The 21,057-nt window shown below is 52.5% G+C and overlaps 1 protein-coding gene and 1 long non-coding RNA gene across 6 annotated transcripts in view; one reads left to right on the top strand and one right to left on the bottom strand.

Moving 5' to 3' along the window:
• The first annotated feature begins 1,798 nt into the window (after positions 1-1,798).
• On the top strand, positions 1,799-20,487 carry LOC103002851 (uncharacterized). 5 transcript variants are annotated; one of them, XR_009006289.1, is made up of 9 exons: positions 1,799-5,645; positions 6,469-6,643; positions 7,304-7,577; positions 8,283-8,746; positions 10,611-10,777; positions 11,175-11,320; positions 17,971-18,040; positions 18,913-19,215; positions 20,218-20,487. It is a non-coding gene; the product is annotated as an uncharacterized LOC103002851 (long non-coding RNA). The 5 variants fall into 5 exon arrangements; XR_009006288.1 differs by having other exon boundaries at positions 1,800-5,144; positions 5,517-5,645; positions 18,913-20,487; XR_009006287.1 differs by having other exon boundaries at positions 1,801-5,645; positions 18,913-20,487.
• Positions 6,343-21,057, bottom strand: part of DOC2B (double C2 domain beta) — a 49,762-nt gene continuing 35,047 nt past the window's right edge. The window contains exons 15-20 of the mRNA XM_057535868.1: positions 18,593-18,702; positions 18,326-18,452; positions 15,527-15,684; positions 11,097-11,178; positions 10,197-10,293; positions 6,343-9,603 (exon numbers count right to left, since the gene is read on the bottom strand). Coding sequence (XP_057391851.1) covers positions 9,467-9,603; positions 10,197-10,293; positions 11,097-11,178; positions 15,527-15,684; positions 18,326-18,452; positions 18,593-18,702 — 711 coding nt within the window. The 3' untranslated portion in view covers positions 6,343-9,466. The remainder of the gene's footprint in view (positions 9,604-10,196; positions 10,294-11,096; positions 11,179-15,526; positions 15,685-18,325; positions 18,453-18,592; positions 18,703-21,057) is intronic.

Below are 21,057 nucleotides of genomic sequence, written 5' to 3' on the forward strand. Positions count from 1 at the left end.
CAATACCATGACGCTTTGATTACTGTAGCTTTGTAAGTATAGTCTGAAGTCTCCAGTTTTGTTCTTTTATCTCAGGATTGCTTTGGCAATTGGGGGTCTTGTGTGGTTCCATATAAATTTTAGTATTGTTTGTTCTAGTTCTGTGAAAAATGTCATGGGTATTTTGGTGGGGATTGCATTAAATCTGTAGATTGCTTTGGGTAGTATGGTCATTTTAATTAATTCTTCCAATACAAGAGCACAGGATAAATTTCCATTTCTTTGAATCATTTTCAATTTCCTTCATCAGTGTTTTATAGTTTTCAGAGTATAGATCTTTCACATCCTTGGTTAAATTTATTCCTAGGTATTTTATTTATTTTTGATATGACTTTTTTTTTTTTTAACTTTTGGGTTTATTTATTTATGGCTGTGTTGGGTCTTCATTTCTGCGCGAGGGCTTTCTCTAGTTGCGGCAAGTGGGGGCCACTCTTCATCGCGGTGCGCGGGCCTGTCATTATCACGGCCTCTCTTGTTGCGGAGCACAGGCTCCAGACGCGCAGGCTCAGTAATTGTGGCTCACGGGCCTAGTTGCTCCGCGGCATGTGGGATCCTCCCAGACCAGGGCTCAAACCCGTGTCCCCTGCATTGGCAGGCAGATTCTCAACCACTGCGCCATCAGGGAAGCCCCTTTTGATGTGATTTTAAGTGAGATTTTTAAAAAACTTTCTGATGTTTCATTATTTGTGTATAGAAACGCAACAGATTTCTGTATATTACTCTTGTATCCTGCAACCTTGCTGAATTCATTTATTAATTCTAATAGTTTTTTTTTAGGTGGAGACTTTAGGGTTCCTTATATAGAGTATCATGTCATCTGCAAATAGAGACAGTTTTGCCTCTTTCCTTACAACTTTGATACCTTTTATTTCTTTTTCTTGTCTGATTGCTGTGGCTAGGACTTCTAATACTATGTTAGAAGAAGCAGTGAGAGTGGGCATCCTTGTCTTGTTCCTGAATTTAGAGGAAATGCTTTCAGTTTTTCAGAGTGGTCTGTTGTATCATTTAAGACCTCTGTTGCCTTATTGATTTTGTTTTTTGTCTGCATGATCTGTCCATTGATGTCAGTAGGGTGTTAAAATCTCCTACTATTATTGTTGTATTGTCAATTTCTCCGTTTATGTCTGTTAGTATTTGCTTTATATATTTAGGTGTTCCTGTATTGGGTACTTATATGTTAATGAGTATAGTATCCTCTTCTTGTATTCATCCCTTTTTCATTATATAATGCTCTTCTTTGTCTTTTGTTATAGCCTTTAAAAAAAATTTTTTTTATTTTTATTTTTTAAAATTTATTTTACTTATTTTTTTGGCTGCATTGGGTCTTTGTTGCTGCGTGGGGGCTTTCTCTAGTTGCGGTGAGCAGGGGCTACTCTGCGTTGTGGTACGCGTGCTTCTCATTGTGGTGGCTTCTTTTGTTGCGGAGCATGGGCTCTAGGCGCTTGGGCTTCAGTAGTTGTGGCATGTGGGCTCAGTAGTTGTGGCTCCTGGGCTCTAGAGCGCAGGCTCAGTAGTTGTGGTGCATGGGTTTAGTTGCTCCGCAGCACGTGGGATTTTCCCGGACCAGGGCTTGAACCCATGTCTCCTGCATTGGCAGGCGGATTCTTAACCACTGAGCCACCAGGGATGTCCCTAGCCTTTGTTTTAAAGTCTATTTTGTCTGATATGAGTGTTGCTACCTCTGCTTTTTTGTTGTTTCTATTTGCATGAAATTTCTTTTTCCATCCCCGCACTTTGTCTTTTTTTTTTTTTTTTTTTTTTTTTGGCTGTGTTGGGTCTTAGTTGTGGCATGTGGGATCTTCACTGCGGCACGCAGGATCTTTTGTTGCTGCACATGGGCTTCTCTAGTTGCAGCACGTGGGCTCAGTAGTTGTGGCGTGTGGGCTTAGTTGCGCTGTGGCATGTGAGATCTTAGGTTCCCTGACCAGGGATAGAACCAGCGTCCCCTGCACTGGAAGGCAGATTTTTTTCTTTTTAAAAATTTATTTATTTATTTATTTATTCTTATTTTTGGCTGCGTTGGGTCTTTGTTGCTACGCGCAGGCTTTCTCTTAGTTGCGGCGAGTGGGGGCTACTCTTCATTGTGGTGCGTGGGCTTCTCATTGCAGTGGCTTCTCTTGTGTGGAGCACATGCTCTAGGTGCACGGGCTTCAGTAGTTGTGGCTTGCGGGCTCTAGAGTGCAGGCTCAGTAGTTGTGGTGCACGGGCTTAGTTGCTCCATGGCATGTGGGATCTTCCCAGACCAGGGCTTGAACCCGTGTCCCCTGCATTGACAGGCAGATTCTTAACCACTGCACCACCAGGGAAGCCCCTTATTGTAGGTTTTTGATTTGTGGTTACCATGGGGTTCATATATATTGACCTGTAATTATATCTAATTGCTTTAAACTGATAATCATATAAGTTCAAACATTCTAAAAGATCTACATTTTTTGCTCCCCTCCCCCACATTTTGAGTTTTTGATATCATTTTACATCTTTGTGCTTATCCCTTTACTGTTTATTGTAGTTGCTTCTTAAAATTTAAAAAAAATCTAAGTACTGGCTTATTTAAGTGATCTTTAATCCTTACTATATATTTGCCTTGCCTATTGGGATTTTCCCTCTCCTATAGATTATTCTTTTCCATTTAGAGTAGACCCTTCAACGTTTCTTTTAGAGTAGGTTTAGTATTGCTGAATTCTTTTAGTTTCTGCTTGTCGGAGAAATTCTTTCCTTCTTTTCTAAATGATAATCTTGCTGAATAGAGTATCCTAGGTTGCAGGAGTTTCTTTTTTAGGGCTTTGAATGTATTATGCCACTTCCTTCTGCCCTGCAAAGTTTCTCCAGAGAAATGAGCTGATAGCCTTGTGGGGATTCCCTTGTATATGACTCTCTGTTTTTCTCCTGCTGCCTTTAGAATTCTCTCTTTACCTTTAATTTTGCCATTTTAATTATGATATGTCTTGTTGTGGGCCAGTTTGGGCTCATCTTGTTTGGGACTCTCTCTGCTTCCTGAAATTGGATATGTTTCCTTCTTTAGGTTTGGGAAGTTTCCAGCCATAATTTCTTCTAGTACATTTTTGATCCCTTTCTTCTTTTTCTGGAACCCCTATAATGTGAATATTGGCACATTTTATATTATCCCATAGATCTTGTATGTTGTTTTCTCCCTCCCTCCCTCCCTCCCCCCCTTTCTTCTTTCTTCTGTTCTTATTGGGTGATTTCTATTATTCTATCTTCCAGGTCACTTATGCATTCTTCTGTGTCATTTAGTCTGCTATTCATTGCTTCTAGAGTGCTTTTTATCTCAGAGATTGAATTATCAATTTTTGATTGGGTCTTAAATTTCTAGTTCCTTGGTAGAATGATCTGTGCTTACCTCTACTGTCTTAATTCAGTTAGCATTTTTATTACCAACTTTTTGAATTCATTGTCTATAGACTGAGTCTCTTTTTCATTATTTATTTCTTCAGGGGTTTTCTCCTGCTCTTTCAGCAGAGAGTAGTTCCTCTGCGTTTTCATTTTACTTAACTTTCTCTGTCTCTATGAATTGAGGTGCAACAGTTATCTGTTATGGTCTTGAAGGGGTGTTTTTATGTGGGAACATCCCTGTGTAGACTGTGTAGACTGTGCCTAACATCTCTGGTGTGCGGGTTGAATTTGATGTGGATGCCAGCCCACTGCTTTCCTCAGGATGTGATGACAACTATCACCTTGATAGGGGGGTACAGCTGGCGTTGGAGGAGCCAAAGACTGTGGTGTGAGGCGAGACTTCCTGTCTCCTCACTGGCCGCAGTCGCCCTGTTGGGTAGGATCTGCTCCCAAGCTGCTGGAGTGGAAGCCCTGAGGGTCGGGCTGGAGCTGGCTCTGTTCCCTTCAGGTGTGTGTTTTTCCTTCTGCCCACACTGGAACCTTTGCCCCGAAGGAGGGGAGTGCTGCAGTAAGCAGGGTTTGTGTGCTTACACATGTCCAGTGTGCTGCTTGTGTAGGTATCTGCAGTCCCGCCCAGAACCGGATCAAGGTTGTCTTTTCCCCTGTTGTGGTGGTCTCAGCTCTAGTGTAAGGTTGTGGCAGGGAGTGGGTGCGCTGGAGCGTTTGCTTGGGGGTCATGGCATTGTGGTTGCAGGAGTCGAAGTGGCTGCACTGTCATCAGAAGTCTGGGCTACTTCTGTGGCGCTGAGTGAGCACCAACAGTGGCCATCACTCATCCTGTACCATGCCCCAGGCCCATGGGTCACCTCTGTGTCCCTAGATCGAGTCTTTTTCCAGGATGTGGCTGCCCTAGAGTCAGTGCCAAGCTGTGGTGTGGAGTGAGTGGGGCCAGGGGGTGCACTCAGCTTGGGTCAGAGAGTGTGGCAAGGTGGCAGCTGCTAGGGCAGACCTCTCTCCACCGTTTGGTGGCAAGCCAGCACTGCGTACTCCTCACCAGTGCAGTCTAGGCTTCTCCAGCCTTTCTATGTGTCCCAGCTGTTCTCCAGGCAGCCGAAGGGTCTTGCCTCCTCTGTATAAGACCCCAGGACTAGAATGCCCAGTCTGTCTCTCAACCTGCTCACTCCCCAGGGTGAGTGTCCACCTGTACGATCTCCCTTTTCCTCTTAGTTCCCTCCCGGGGGCACAAGTCTCGACACCTGGTGCTTTTCTTCCCATCCTACCTGGGATGGGATTATGGGGGAATCTTTCTTGCAGCCTTGGTTGTATAGGAGTCCTTCTGCCAGTTTCCACGTAGTTTTTGGTGAGAATTGTTCTACATGTAGATGTATTTTTTGATGTGGGGGGGAGGTGAGCTCTATATCCTCTTACTCTGCCATCTTGATCCCCCTCCCACTCTTCCTTTCTCTCTCCTTTCCTCCTCTCATTCTCTCCCTTTCTCTACTCAGGGAACTCTGTGGTACTTGGCGTCATTTCTCATCTGTACCCCAGAAGTCTTTGGAGCTAACAGGAGTCTTGTGCATAGTCACCTGGGCTTGGACCCGCCATCTTCATAACCACATGCTCCAGACTCATGGATTTGGCTCCTTTCAAACAATGTCCATATTGGCAGCTTTCATCCATTCATTCAACAAATACTTGAGGCCTGCCCTACGCTCAGTCCTGGTCTGCGGTTACTGTGGTAAACAAGACAGGTATGGCCCTTACTCTCATGAAGGTTAGTGAGGGGAGAAAGGAATAAGCAAATACACAGGGTGATTTTGGTGGTAAGTGCTGTGAAGAAAAGAAAGCAGGCTGATGCGGGAGAAAGTGACTGAGGTTGTCAAGACAGGCCTCACAAAGAGGTGATGCTCGAGACCTAGATGATCAGATTGCACTAGATCACCAGGCAGGTTTCTCTGTTGAAAATAACAGGATCCGACTCCAGTTAACGTAAGCAGAAAAGGAATGCACTGGAAGGGTATTGGGTACTTCAGAGAATGGGCGGGAGGCCTGGAAAATTAGGCCAGCACAGAGGCGGTTGCTAAGGGAGGTTAGCCAGAACACTGACCAAAATCATGCTACAGCTGGTTCTTGTTAGGACCCAGCCACCACTGCTCTGGATACTGACCTCGAACCCTGGACCCATGGGCACACCACCGCCAGAGGGACCTCCAAACTGGGCCTGATCACCGCAGACCACAGGTTGTTCACAGGTAAGCCAGGGTTGCTCCCATCTCACACAGAGTGAAAGCCACAGACTTTATAATGTCGTCCTTGATCCGGTCCCCTGTTCCCTATGCTCTCATCTACCCTTCTTTCCTCGCCCCAACCTGCTCCACCCACATCGCTCTCCTTGCAGTTCCTGTCGCCCCAAGCCTGCCCCCACCTCTAGGGGCACTGGCTGTTCCCTCCACTTGGAGCACTTCAAGTCTCCCCAGAACTACCCCCTTCACCTCCCCAAGTCTAAGCTCAAAAGTCACCTTCTCTGGAGGCCCACCACATCTCCCTATTTAAGCCCAGCCTCCCCTGCCCCCAGGATTCCTTTATGCCTTTTTTTTCCTTGTCATCTTTTAACGTTATGTTTACTAACTGTCTTGCTGATGAATCTGCCCCAGGTGCCTAGACCAGTGTCTGGCCTTGGAGTTTACACTCCACAGCTGTTGGTTGGATGTGTAGATAATAACATGGCATAAAATGTCTTGGGAGGCATAAGTTGAATCCTGGTCTGTCACTAACCAGCTGTGATTCTGCACAAATATTTTTACGCATTTGTAACATGGGCATCTACCTCAAATGGATTCTTGGTTAAGAGTAAATGAGACAATGTGCAGAATAAGCCCTGGTTGCCGGGGTCTCGTTCTTTCCTGCTCACCCATTCAAATCTATTAAGATGAGTCTCCCAAGCCCATATGATCACAATGAACGTTTCCATTTACTTTTGATTATATGTCATTATAAATATTAACAAATAAGACTTAAAAAGGACACCTTTGGGTAGGTCAGACAAAAGTACAAAAATTGTGTGTGGGGCTGCAGTTTCAGGACTGTTTCTGCAGCCGTCACATGATAGCAAAACGGTGGTAAGCAGTGCACGAGTCTGCGTCGAAGACAGCCAGAGTCCATGCATCGGGAGGTTCTCTCGGTTGGAGAAGGAACAAAGGGAAGACATGCTCGGGCCAGGAGATGCAGTTCCTCGCTCTCGCCACTAGAGGTCAGGAGGTTACCGCTTCAGGGTTGGAAGACGGGCCCGTGGGGGATTGGCTAGTGGTGGTGGTGGGTGCTGAGACTAGGCAGGGGGGTGGGGGTGGCGGTGGATGCCACATCTGGTGACCCCCTGGTTATTGACATCTGACTTTGGAATGACTTTTTTTTGTTTTGTTTTTGTTTGGCGTCAAATTCACCGTCTTTGTGGGGCTGAGGGACCAGAGGAAAGATGCCAGGTTGGGGTCAAAGGGAGAGCTCACGCTGCAGCTTCTCAAAGCGCCTTTTTCTCTAACAGACAGACATACAACCTGTAAGGGGTCCAGAACAGTGCCAGGGTCCTAGTGAAGGTTCTCCCTGGGAGGTTTTCTACCCAAGTGCCCCATCCTGCACTCAGGCTAGCTGTCCAGGAGCCCCACCTCCCAGCCTGACTGTCCCTGTGGTCAGCTGGGACCATGTTTAAGGACCAAATCTCTTACACAGTCTAGGGCAGTAGAAGGCCTTGGACTGGGTGCCAGGTGTCCTGGGTTCTTATCCCAACTGGGTCCTGTGTAGGCCCCTTCTGCTTGCTAGGCCTTAGTTTCCCCACGTGTCTAACAAGGAAGTTGTACTAGGTGAGGCTCTAGGTGTACTTCTAACTTGGCCATTCAGCATTTCCGTGTGTTTACAGGGAATTCGTGAAGCTCCTCTCTGAATGAGAAACCTGCCTCCACTGCCCAAAAGGCAAAGCTAAGACGATAACCCAGAGTTCACCCAGACACAAGGTTCTTCATAAATAGACTCAGCCTCTCTGAATCTCCTTCGTCATCTGTCAAATGGCGATGGCAATTAAACCCATCTCACAGGGCTGTGAAGATTCATCAAGACAGTGGTTGTAAAACCCTTACCACACACAAAGCCTTCTTAGGGAAAACCAAGACTCCCTGACCAGCAAAGTTTGCCAGGTACTGTATGGGGGCTGGAGTCCTGTTTCCCCTGCAAAATGGAAAAAGGCTGATGGGCACTTGGTGGGATTCACATCATCACCCCAGGCCTCAGATGGTAATGTGCTTTGTGTCTGCAGCATAAGGTCTAGCCCCAGTGCCCCTGTGAGCCCTGTACAAGCGTTGGTGTGGGTGTGGTGTCCAGAGCTCTGGGCTGGAGGTGGTGGGGCAGGGGCCATGGAACCTGGTCTGCCCCAGCTGTGGTAGGGCTGGAAGGCCTCAGGTAGATCACTTTCCCTCTCTGGGCTTTGTTTCCCATCAGTGCAGTGATGGGTTGAACACAGAAATTCCTGGGTTCTGCATTTGTTCATCCAGCGTTCCTGAAGGCCCCTTAGTCGGCAGGAAAAGTTTGGGGCTTCAGGCCTGGGCCCAAGATTCTGATGCCCTCAACCCCTTGCTGGAGACCTTCACCCAGGCTGCAGGGGGCTCTTTCTTAGCTCCTGGAAGACAGAACCAGCCCTTCCCAGAAACGAGGCCCTGGACTGCTGCTGAGTCCTCCTGACGGGCATCTCAGCAGGGCTAGGATACAGGAGCAGCCGCCTGGGGCTCCCCACTTCCCCACCCTGAACCCAGAAGGGCCCTGGGTGGGGGGGGGCGGCGGGGGAAGGGGAGAGGAGGGTAAGGACAAGGAGGACTTTTTGGTTCTTTTCATGCAACGAAAAACAGACTCTTTCTCTTCTTGACTGCAACTGACCTGATGCTTGAGCTTGGAGCGAGAGGCAGGATCCATCCTCCAGCTTCCTCAGGAGGAGAAAGATCAAAGGTAGGAGAGCTGGCTCTGAGAACTGAACTTGACCGTGCACCAACATCAGTTTAAGCCACTCCCCCTATGTCTACAAGCCCAGTTGACCTGGCAGCTAGGGGTGGGGTGGGAGCAGGACTGGGTGCTGTTGCCCCTAACAAACCCTGCTCCCTCTCCCAGAGAGACCCTGGGTCCCAGACAGTGCCCCTGGCCCACATCACCTTTCCCCTCCAGGCCTTGTATATGGTTCCCACTGCTTACACTGCTCTTCCCCCTTTGTCGGCCTAGAAACTCTTCTCACCCTTCAAGGCCTTGCTAAAGCATCACTTCCTCCAGGAAGCCCTCCCTGCTCTCCCAGCCAAGTCAGCGGAATCCACAGAACGTGCAGGTGGGTCAGGCTGGCCTTGGCATTCCTCACACCCCCATACCCCCATTGTAATGGTTTGTTTCCAGCTCCCTGACTAGATGGGGACCTCCCTGAGGGCAGGCCCTGGGTCTCATTCATCCCCAGGGGCCTGTGGAATCATTGAGTGAAGCGCTTGGACTGTGCCCACGTTCACTGGGAGCTCCAGGATCTTTACCAGACTCCTGGCTCTCAGGTCAACTTTTTTCCACCCACCCAGTCATGCCAGAGATGAACAGATGTAGTCAGAACCTCCTTTTGGGAATGAACTTTCTTCAGAGTCCTGTCTTGCCCCTGCCCAAAGTCTCCTTCTCTTACTGCCCCTCTCCCTGATGGCACTCCTGCTCTCTCAGCCTGGGGTCCCCTGCAACTCACTGCTGACCTCTAGTAGGATCCTTGTCTTCTGGACTGCCCCATCTACTTCCTCCGGGTGGGTGCTGAGGCCAAGGTCCTCTTCTTCCACCTCTGGCCCTCTCAGGCCCCAGGGGGCCAAAAGCAGGCCCAGCTCTCTGCCCCCGCTGTCTCTCGGTGGGGCTGGGCCTTCCATGGCCTCTAAGTGGGGGCTGCAGTGGCTCTGTGTCCAAGCAGGCATCCTGGATCTCCCCAAACATGGGGGTGAGGCCCTTAGTGGCAGCTGAGGAAGCCCAGGGCCAGGCCTGTGCTGGGCCGGGCCAGGGGTAGGTGCAGCGGGCAGGTGGGGGTGGGTCAGTCGCTGAGCACGGCCCCCGGGAGCTCGTTGGTGAGCGTGTGCCAGCGCTCGATCCGCTTGTCCTTGTTCTTCAGGCAATCAAACCAGTGCTTCAGGCGCTCGCCCTTGGCATTGATGCCCAGAACCACGCCGCCTGCAGAGGGGAGCCGAGAGGCAGCCGGGACACGGTGACCTCTGACTCTCAGGGTTTCTCTGGAACCAGTACCCCCTGGCACCCCTCCCAGACTTTGTGCTCCAAGGCCAGACTCTCTTCCCTGCCCACCCGCTCTGAGGGTGGACCGTGGTCTGACTGCCACACTCTTGGAGCACCCCCCCTCCACTCCCCCAATCAGGGCCCAGGGATCCTGCTCTTCCTTTACCCAGGACCAGAGCAGTACCTGGGGGGCAGCACAGTGGCATGTGTTGGTGCCAGGGCAGCTCCACTGTGCACAGCCACCAAGCCCACCAGAAATTTGGGGCCACAAGGGCTCAGAGTCCAGCCTGAGGGGCTGACCATCATCACCTCTTACCCCTGCTCCACCACAGACTGCTGTGTGACTCAGCCAGGCCTCTTTCCCTCTCTGGGCCTCTTTCTCTGTCACATGGGGTCAGGCTGGATCATGTCTATGGCCCCAACTTCCCCCACAGGCCAGGAAGGCGGGACTGTGGCCTGATTCAGGGCCCCTGCCCTTTGCTGAACCCAGGATGGGCATGTTGCTAAAGAGCATTCCCATCGTGTCCTCTCACCGATGAAATCGTTGGATTTTCCAATGTCATAATCCCAAACGGTGATCTCCAGGGTCTTCTTGGCCAGGTCCCCATGCTTAATCTCATAACAGAATTCCTGGTGGCCAGAAGGGGAGTGTCAGGACCAATGACAAGTCGGCCGGTGGCCAGGAGGGTGGCCAGTGCACAACAGTGGATGATAATGGATTCTCACCCATCTCACCCACTTCCCTCTTAGAGCCCAGCTGAGATCCTCAGGGTCCCCCTTCCCTCTGACCCACCTGCCCCTTTGTCACTGAAGCTGCTTTTCTCAGGATCCTCAAGAGTCTCCGTATTGTAAGTCAACGCACACTTGGCAGCCTTGGCGTGCTTGACCTCTCTTGGGTCTGATTCTGCTGACCACGCCCTCCTTTGTGGAACCCTCTCTCCCACCAGCTTCCAGGATCCTTCAACATCTGGTGTCCCCCTCGCTCCCTGGCAGCACCTCCTCGGCCTTCTCTGCCTGCACCCGAGTCACTCAGGCTCCTCTGGCTCCTCTCCCTCATCTCGTTCCTCGGAGCTCCTCTCTCCGGCTGCACCCACCGCCTGGGCTGAGGACCTGGGTATCTATCTGCGCCCACCTTCCTGGGGCCACTCACATCCTCACACCACCCCCTCCACATCCAACATGGCTACAGTCCCATCAATTCAATCCTCCGAAGAGTTTTCCAGGCCGCTCCTCACTTCTATCTGCACCACCTTGGCCTGGTTCAGCCTGGCCTCACTTCTCCCACCAGTCCTCCTATCCCACGGCTGGGGCCTCTCCTGTCAGTCCCTCCCCACCCTCCAGCTCCCACAGTGACCCTTGAAAAACCCAGTCCCTCCGGGGTCCCCTGTCCTGAGGGAGATTGAGTGGCTCATGGCTTCACCAGCCTCTCGTACCTCGTTGAACTCTGGGTTTAGGGTTTTCTTCTTTACTGCTGTCTTATGTTTGGATTTCTTGTCCACATCTGGCTTCAGGTATCTGGAATTATAACCAATCAATAGACAGAGGGTGAGAAGACACTCTGAGTACACGTGGAGCCAGCAGGGCTTGGAAGAGAGAGATTCCCAGGCCTCCCGTTCATCCTAACCATCGGTGTCCCCAGCACTACTCTGTGACAAAGGTGAGCAGTCAGTGCAGTGGGAGAAGCAAGTGGGTGCTTCATCACCTGGACCTCTGTTCACAGCCCATTCCTGACGTCACAGAGCCCCTCCGTCCCCTAGGAAAGAGGATTTTCTTTATTTCTGGAAGTCTAATTTTCACAGCTCACATTTCCCACCAGAAAAACATTTTTAGCAAAGTTGGTCCCTTGCTAGAGCTCTTCTTTTTGTAATAGCAGATTATGGAGATAGAATTCACACGCTATAAAATTCATCTTTCTCAAGTGTATAACGCAGTGGTTTTTAGCATAGTCCCTGAGTTGTACAACCATTGCCGCTACCTCACTGGAGCTTTGAGGAAGGAAAAAAGGTCTTTTGGGCAGTGACAGCAGTGCTTACTGCAGGGAAAGAGGGAAGCCCTGCTTGCGGGCCAGCTCCCTCCACAGGCATCAGCTCCTTAGACTTTGATGCAGAACAGCAGTCTTCATCTGGGGCTCAGAAAGGTGGAGGGACTCACCCAAGGTCACACAGCTGCTCGGCACAGGGCTGGTGCTCAGAAGCCAGGCCCTCTCCTTTGCAAAGCTTCTTACCCTGTCCCTGCATGGACACTAGTGACAATTGCCCTGCTCCTGCTGACAGGACCACATCTGTCTCACCCACCACCAGCTTCTGGTACCCAACTTGATGCCTGGCACTGGGTGGGATCAGTGAACATAGAAAGTGGCACCTCATTATTGCTTTTCTGTGCACTTTTTTAAAAAGTTGTGATTGTTATTACATAAGAAATACTGGTTCATTATAGAAACACTAGAAAATATTAACAGAAGTTGGGGGTGGAGAGAGAAATGAATACACAGGTCTGCACAAAAACCTGTTCTTTAGCAGCTTTATACAGCCGTCAGAAATTGGGGACAGCCCCCATGCACTTCAACAGGAAGTGACCTGACGGACGACTACTTGGCAATGCAGACCTACAGACTGAACTCCGGGCTCAGGCACCACGTGGCTGGCTCCCCAGAGCATTAGGTTATGTAGGAGTTGCCTTTATAAGAACGTCTGGAAAAGGCAAAACTGTCGCGACAGAAAACAAATCAGTGGTTGACTGGGGCCAGGGGACCTTTCTGGGGTGATGGTATCTGGGTCTTAACTGTGGTGGTGGTGACAAGATTGTATATGTCAGTCAGTCACACTTCAAAAGGGGAGAAACCTACTGGATGTAAATTATACCTCGGTAAAGATGACTTTTTAAACAGGTTGGGGGGTTCCCTTAAACCCTCACCCAGAGATGGTGAATTTCTGCATTCCTTACAAGCTTCCATGCACTTCTTGACTCGTCTTTGCCTGTTTTACTTTGGGGGCGAGGAGGAGGGATGGGGGCGGTCCTGCACAGTGGGAGTGTCTCCCAGCCCTGCCTCCGGAAGGCCCTGAAGGGAAGCTGTCCCAGGCTCCCTCAGTGCTGCACGGCCGGTGTCCATCTAGTGAGCCTCACGAGGCCCCAGCTAGGGGTCATCGCCTGTCCTGCCCCCAGGCCTCTGTCTATGCTGTCTCCCTGCCTGGAGTCCCTTCTCGCCTCACCTCACCACTGTAGGGGAGCTTCCCGAGGGAGTGTGGCCTGTGTGGGCGAGAAGTGCACCCTGGCCACGCTCCAGGGGCCCGCGCATGGCTGCTCACCCTCGCTATCAGCATCCCTTCCTGCCTTGGCCACCAGGGCTCATGCAGCCTCCCTACCAGTGCCACCGCTGGTGCCTTCTGCACAGCGACCGCTGCTCACCTGAGGCCCCTAGAAGACAGACAGCAGAGGGCTGGAGAAGGAAGGGGTGGCCCGGGGCAGCACAGTAAGTTGCTTTGAGCTTTCTCAGTGCCCCTGGGTGTGAGATGGAGATGGTAACAAGTACCGCACGGGGCTGCTGGGGGGCTTCAAAGAGGCTTAGCACAGCCCTGGCACCCGGCAATTACTCAGTACGTGTTAATGATGATTGTTAACCATCATCAGACCCTGAAGAACTGGCCTTGGGGTCAGCTTCCAGCCTGGGGAAACTGAGGTAGCTGTCATCTGGGGTGAAGTTTATAAAAATAAGGGTGCCGACAAAAGGCCTTGGCCCATCCAGCTTTGCCCCTCGGCATCCTCCACCTGGCACTTCCATGTAGCGCTCTTCTCGGGGCCCCAGATGCTCCGCTCAGAATCTCACCTGTGCCCTTATTTCCCCTACTTTTAGCAAAGAGAAGGCCCACGGTCCATGAAGGGGCCTTTCAGAGATAGGGAGCCCTGAGGAGGCCTGAGCAGCAGCCCCTGCAACTCACCCAGGGAATTTCAATCAGATGTAGGGGTTTCTAGGCTGCTGGGGGCCTCCCTCTGATACAGGGGGCCACCCACAGAGCTGCCTGTAAGGCCACGTTGACCCGGCCCATGGCTGGAGGGTGGGCCCAGCAACTACCACACCTGTGGCAGGGGGAGCCCCAGGCACAGTGGACAGGCCCTGCCAAGGGCTATGTCTTCCTGGCTGTGGGAGGTGGCTGGACCCTCTGGTGTACCAGGTGAGACCCTATTTTCTGGATAACCCAGTATGAGACCCTGGAATTCCTATCAACTTGGCAGGTGGGAACTAAGCCCGATTTAGAAATCTCACACCAGCCTTCCCTGGTGGCCCAGTGGTTAAGAATCCGCCTGCCAATGCAGGGGACACGGCTTCGAGCCCTGGTCTAGGAAGATCCCACATGCCGTGGAGCAACTAAGCCTGTGCGCCACAACTACTGAGCCTGTGTGCCTAGAACCCGTGCTCCGCGACGAGAAGCCACCGCAATGAGAAGCCCACGCACTGCAACAAAGAGTAGCCCCCGCTCGCCGCAACTAGAGAAAGCCCAGTGCGCAGCAACGAAGACCCAATGCAGCCAAAAATAAATAAAAATTAAAAAAAAAAAACCCTCTAGCATCACAGTTACAGGTGGAGGCACCGTCCTCCCTCCCCAGAGACAATCACTACAGTATCACACTGGTGCCCCCCCCCACTACAGTTTGCTTTGGGCTCAGCATAGCTGTGTCCACGTTCATTCACCTGGTCCTCATTTATTCACTTCAATTGCATAATACTCCACTGTACGCAGATGCCACATTTTATTAATCTGGTGAACACTAGGCTGTTTCCATCTTACCGCTATCACAAGCAATGCTACAAAAGCAGCTTTACGCCAGGGCCTGGGTCTCTAGGACACAGACCTGGAAGGGAAATGACGCAGCTACAGGGCGTACGCATCTTCCTAGGTTACTGAGTATCACTTACTTTCCTGCCACTTTTTAAGAGTCTAATTGTTTTCTGAGCTATTACAGCATTTCCGTTCCCAGTGGTCTCTGATCCACTGGAAATCACTGTCTTGCTAATGGATGAAGTTAGGGCCCAACATTGTTTTTTAAGCAGAAAACCAGTAGTCCTTGTGATGGCCTCTGTCACCTGGGCCTCCTTACTGTCCCCTGAGGCCAGAACCATCCCTGCTTCTTAACTATCTTAAATCCTCTGTCCCTTTCCTTGAGCAGAAACACCTCCTTTCTGCTGAGCCAAATTCCTCCCCAAGTCCTACCCTTCAAGACAACCTCACTACGTCCATCTTTTGTCTGTGGAGCGCACCAAAGCACAGATGGTGGTCACCAAAAAACAGGCTTTATCCCTCTCCAAACGGCCACCAGCTCCTGCCTGAGCTAGGATCACAGCCTGTCCTGACCCAGGTTCACGGCTCTGGGGCCCCTGAGTTAAGTCTCTCCCCAGTGCTACCAGAAGCCCCACCTGGCAGAGCTGGGTGGACCCCTCCCTATCTGTGTCTGTGGTACTGTAGAGCACTGCCCACATGTGCCCAGCCCTAAGTCCTGATGGAGTCCCTTCACTGGATCTCCCGGCCTCCTGTCCCCTCCTCCAACCTGCTCACAGCCCTTCCTGGGCCCCATGACCACAGAGAGACCTGAACCAAACACCAGGAGATAACTGCTCTCTATCTGTGTGACTGGGCTGCCACTCAACTTCTATGGACGTCAGTTTCCTCATCTGAGAAATGGGTTTGGCCAGACTCAACCCACAGAGTTGCCCAAGGAGCACAGAGGAGTATGACCTCGTGGGCACAGCACCCCCTGTGCTTCACACAGCTACTTGCCACACGGACTACTGATCTCGATGCATGGACCTCCCAGCCCCTGGAGGTGAGAAAGTGGGGAAGGAGGCGGCTGGCCTGGGCTGCACACTCACGTTTTCACGTAGGGGTCCGAGTAGCCATTGGCGTCCATGGCAGCCAGGTGTGCGCAGCGCACGATGCCAACCAGCAGGCCCTGCTTCTGCGAACTGTACTTGAGGGAGATGAGGATGCGGCCCCGCTCCTCCAGGGACTTGTCTTCTGTCTTGTCCACCTGTGGGGCAGGTGGGCGGTCACTCAGCTGTCCTTGCCTGCTCCCACCTCTCCTGCAGCCACGGGCCCAGGCCAAATGGAGCCCGGTGGGTGGTGAGGGGTCACCCTGGCCCTGGCCCCCTGGAAGGTGCTTCTTAGGCACATTCCCAACCCCAGGGGGAGCTAGGAGGCAGGTGGGGTGTGGCCCAGGCCTGCCCAGGCTAGCGCCTGCCTCTGGGATCAGACCTCAACTCTAGGCCTCACTGTGTGGCCTCCCCATGCCAGCCAGCCCACTGAGACCATTCCTCACCCTCCTGAGACCACCTGTTTCCACCTTCCAGCTGCTACTCACCTGGAACCCCTTTCCTTTACCCTCTGTCCACCCAGCCTGAGCCCTATGACCCCCAAAGGCCCCTCCTAGGTTTCTCTGCCAGGCTCCTCTTGCACTCGGTCCCTCTGCTCTTGACTGTTCGCTGCCTGGCAGTAAAACGGCACCTCACGTGGCCCCTCACGGGCAGGGGCCATGCTTGCACCTCTCTGGAGATGGGGCTCCTGTTAGGTGAAGGAAGGACTACCTTCCCCAACTCCCACACCCAGAGCAGACATGGCTAGCTGCTGACTGCATTCACCCCGAGCTCAAATGCAGCCTCAGTATCTTCTCAACACAGTGCTCAGGCAGCCTGTACCCGCGGCTCGGAGGAGGCGGGTGAGATTTAACTACCTGCCACTCGGGCCTAGGGCTTTGTGTATGACAGCCTCACTAAACCATGGCCCTTGTGGCAGTTGTGATGTGTGAAAATTAAACAGTATAAATGAGCCGGGATATTTTCAGCTGTTTTTTTTAGGGTAGGATATACTTTGGATTGTTTCACATGAAGACCATTGAACTGGGCATCGTTCAGTATTTACGGAGAAGGAATAAGGTTTACAAGGCTATGTAAAATCTAAAAGGTATCATCAAAATGAATCTTTACTGCCGATTGATTATCCTGAACTGCACCCTTGTCACTGTGGGTCCCTGAACTGGACCAATGAGATCCTAGCAAATTCAAGCAAGGCTAAGCAAGTCCCTGATCACAGCTGGTGCACAAGCATGCGTGCTTTCACACAACCCCCCATGCATGAAACAGGTGCTCACACATGCATTCCACGCTCACACTGCTCACACACAATTCACACTCACACCACACAGGTGTTTGTTTATGTCAGGGATCAAAACTCAGAAACACAACTCCAGCAGGAGTTGGTGTTGCCTTTTATAAGTGACATATATCATTTGGAGAAACTGGGTCACCTGTGGTTAGTGACTAATAATAAAAAGGTTATCTCCATCACACAAATATCTATGAGTGGGAGAGAATGTGACAATGGAATACAATTTGCTCAACTTATGCAAAAAGACAGAGCTGGGTTTCTGGGAGGGAGGTCTGACCTCAGGTCACTTGTTCCAGGCCAGGCTGCACTAAGCATGTGTCTCAGGGCCCTGTGGGGGAGGGGTACAGGCACTCGGGGGACAGCCACTGGACTCTGTCCTCTTGAGCTTTCCCATTGCCCAGACCTCTGGTAGGGAATTGTCCTGGGGAGGGGACTGTGCCCTGAACACCATGCAGTCCCTGAAGGCATATGTTTCTTAGGGTCCCAGGCCTTGGACCTCTTGGCCAACCCCTCCCGGCCCTTCTGAACTGGGTGAAGGCAGGCCTGGGGAGGGGAAGGAACGGGGAGGAGAAGGGGGAGGGGAAGGGGGAGGGGAAAATTGCTCAGAGACTCTGGGAGGGCTCAGCTGCTGCAGACGACCAGGGGACAAAATTGGTTTTGACGTTTTCAAACAATTGCAATTTCTAGGAAAGAATGATTTTGTCTCCTCTGGGTATCTCACAGGCACCTCACGCCTCACATGCTCCAGGTGCACTCCCAGCATCCCCAGCTGCTCCTCCCATGGTCCTCCGCATCCCAGTTAATGACCCTTCATCCTCCCAGGTGCTCGGGCCCCAGGCCTGAGGATGCTGATCTTCAGCCCTTCTCCTGCCTCCACTGCTGCCCCGCCTAGGCCTAAGTCCTGCTCCTCCCTCCACCCTGCTGGTCTCCCCGCCCTGGCCCTCCACTCCCTCCCATTCTGAGGAGCCTGTTAAAATGCCCTCAGATGCCTTGGCCCCTGCCTAGCACCCTCCTGTGGCCCATCTCACTCAGGGATAAGGCCAGAGTCCTCCCAGCCTCCCCAACCCCCAACCTCTGCTCTCAGCTCCCAGGACCCCCTCCCTCTCGCTCTCTCTGCCCCTCTCATTTGACCTCTTGCCTGTCCCTCCCACAGGCTGGGCGCTTTTCCATACAGGGCTTTGCACCTGCTGTTCCCTCTGCCTGGAATATTCCCTGCTCGCCAGGTGAGCCCTCCCAGAGCACCCGTCTAACCCACTGACTCCTCTCATGCTTTCTTTCTCGGCCCTTATCCCTGCTGAACAGACTATCTGTTTGGGTGGTTTATTTCATTTTTGGTCTATCTCCTGCCCACACTTCATGAGGGCAGGGAGATTTATCTGTCTCCCCGGCACCTGCAATTGTGCCAGGCACATAGTAGGTGCTCAATAAATGCTCCTGGGCCTGCGCTCACGGCAGGGTGGGCCTTTGACGGCTGCAGAGCCCACGACTGGAGGTCGTGGCCCACTCACCGGCAGCTGCTTCTCTAGGCAGATGCTGAACGTCTTGGTGTGGTTGGGCTTCAGCTTCTTGAGGGGCACCCGCGTCTCCCCGATGAACTCGTTGTGGCGGAATTTGTCCTCATCACACACCGAGATCCTGGAGGGCAAGGGGCCTCTCAATTTGCTTCCAAAGTCAGTGCGGATTTGCAGGCGGTGGGCCGGGGGGTGTGGGGAGGGCCTGCCCTGTGGACAAGGCTGGGTGGGGTGGGGGAGCCGACGGCCCGGGGTCTCACCCACCGCAGGGTCTTTCGGATCATGTCTTCATCTGTGATCCCGTAGTAAGTGAGGGTCTCGTTCCATGTGGGGTTCAGAGTGTTTCGGAGAGTTTTCGTTCTGAGCTTATTTGCCTGGAGAGAGCAAAAATGATCCTCTGAGTGTCAGAGGGTGATGGGCAATGTAATGGCGCCAAACACATCCCAATCCCCCAGATCCCGTGCATAAGCGCTCTCCCCTGGCAAAGGGGGATTAACGCTGTTGTTAATCAGCTGACTTTAAAACAGGCCAATTGGGGACTTCCCTGGCGATCCAGTGGTTAAGACGCTGCACTTCCAATACAGGGGGTTTATCTGGATGATGTGGGTGGGCCACGTCCCACGTCATCACAGGGCCCTTAAAAGTAGAAGAGGGAGGCGAGAGAAGAGTCCGAAGGAGCGTGACAAGGGGAGAAGTCAGAGAGGCGACACTGGCTTTGAAGATGGAGGAAGGGGCCATGAGCCAAACAAAGGGGGTGCCTCTAGAAGCTGGAAAGGAATGGGAAATAGCTTCTCCCCTCGAGCCTCCAGAATGGAACGCAGCCCTGCTGACACGTGATTGTAGCGCAGTGGGACCTATGTCGGACTCGCACCCTGCAGAACTGGAAGGTATGAGATTTGTGGTGTCGTAACCCACCCAGTTGGTGGTCATTTGTTAGCGCAGCCCTAGGAAACTACAACAGGAGGATCCTGCCTCCCAGGTGCGTGCCCAGGTGTGTGGCGGGGGGAGGGTGTCTGCAGGAGGCGTGGTCTGGGCGGCTGGGAAGCCTGGCTTGGACCTAGATTCTCTCCCTCAGCCTCCTCGCCTTCGCTCAGGCTGGCCCCTGCCGGGAAGGCACCTCTCCTGGAGGACGCCTGGGGGCTGCCTCCCCTCCTTCCTCAGTGCTTCCAGAGATCTTGGTTCTTAGACTCCTTACCTGCCTTGCCCCCTTCAGACCCTGACTTCCATAGCCAATTCCCTTTGATGTCCGCCACAAACCGGCCCAGGCTTTGAGGTCAGACAGCCCTGGGTTCAAATCCCAGCTCCACCACTTACATAAGCTCTGTGGAGCCCAGTGGGTTACTGACCCTTTCTGAGGGTCAGGCTCCAGGGCGTAACACCACATCTCTCAGCCTGGTTTTTAGGACCTTCTCTGTAAGGTGCTCTATGAAACTCTGCCCTACGAGGGAATCTATCCTATGGGGGGGGTCCCTAGGATTCAGCAGCCAGGTACTGCCGACTCGAGGTCCCAGGAGTCTAGAGACGCACGGTCACTGAGCGCCCGAGTTGGGCCCCTTCCCCTGGTCGCGTGGCCTTCACAGCCCTGGGGGGCCCCCCTGCAGCATGAGGACAGAGAGGCCTGGAGTGGGGAGCTTGCTCCTCCAGGTGTAGTGGGAGGGCCACTGCCCTTTCTCCCGCAGCCCTGCCTTCCCTTCTGGGGTGGCGCCCCCGGACCGGGGGGAGCCCGGGCCCCAGAGTTAACTCAGGCCCCAGCAGCCTGTGGCTCCTCAGCCCGGGGTGGCCACCTGGGGGTGGGACCCCCCAGTTGGTCTGCAATTGTCCTGAGCAGTGTTGGGGGAGGCCCTCTGCCCAGGGGGGTGCCCCCACTGCTGATTCTTCCTCTCTATCAGGTCACTCGAGGGCCAGGAAGGAACTCCCCAGCTTTGGCTTCTCAGAAGGCGGCCAGGACAAGACCACCGGCCCCTGGGCTCTGCTGCTCACGCTCCTGTGTCCTGTGTCCCCTGTCCCTCTGCCTCCGCCCTGGTCTCTACTTGGAAACAAAGCTGCTGGGCTCCAGTTGAGTTCCCCCTGGCATGGGGTCTGCCCTACTCACCCCAATTCTGAAAAGGGAAGGACCCAATTCTGAAAAGATGTGACCTTCCCTTCCATGAGATTACAAATAAAACTACACTGAACTGTAAGACGTATGAAAGAAGTCTCATCAAGTTCTTATCTTCCAGTGCTGAAGGCCACCTTGATGCAGAGAATTAAAACAAATTTTTTTTCCCTCTCCTTTCATAGATGGACCTGTTGGGCTGGTCTGCTTGTCAGGTCATCTGGTACAGGAACAAGGGTTCTGTAAAATAATTTGGGCAGTTGCTGACTACCACATCCCCCTTGTGGGGCATCACAGAGCAGCCCATCAACACATTAAAGGCTCTGGTAAGTCCTGCAGTAAAGAAACCTGTTTGACAATGTTTCCCAGTGTTATCTGGCCACAGAACCCTTTGCGCATAGTATTAACATCCAGCTGAGAGTGTTTCTTATAAAACGCTGGCCTAGAAATTCTCCTGGGGAGTTTCCCCAACTCAGTAGGCAGGTGGTGCTGACTCAAGGTCCCTGGGAGGCCTAGAGGGTGTGGGGGTGACTGGGTGCTCTGGGTGGAGGTGGAGTGAACCCCGCAACTTGCTCGGTCTCTGAGTGGGTGTGGGAGCTGTGGGCCTCCCTGGGCGCCCCAAGCCCAGCCTGGG

Source organism: Balaenoptera acutorostrata, chromosome 20 (assembly GCF_949987535.1).
Source record: "Balaenoptera acutorostrata chromosome 20, mBalAcu1.1, whole genome shotgun sequence".
Lineage (NCBI taxonomy): Eukaryota > Metazoa > Chordata > Mammalia > Artiodactyla > Balaenopteridae > Balaenoptera > Balaenoptera acutorostrata.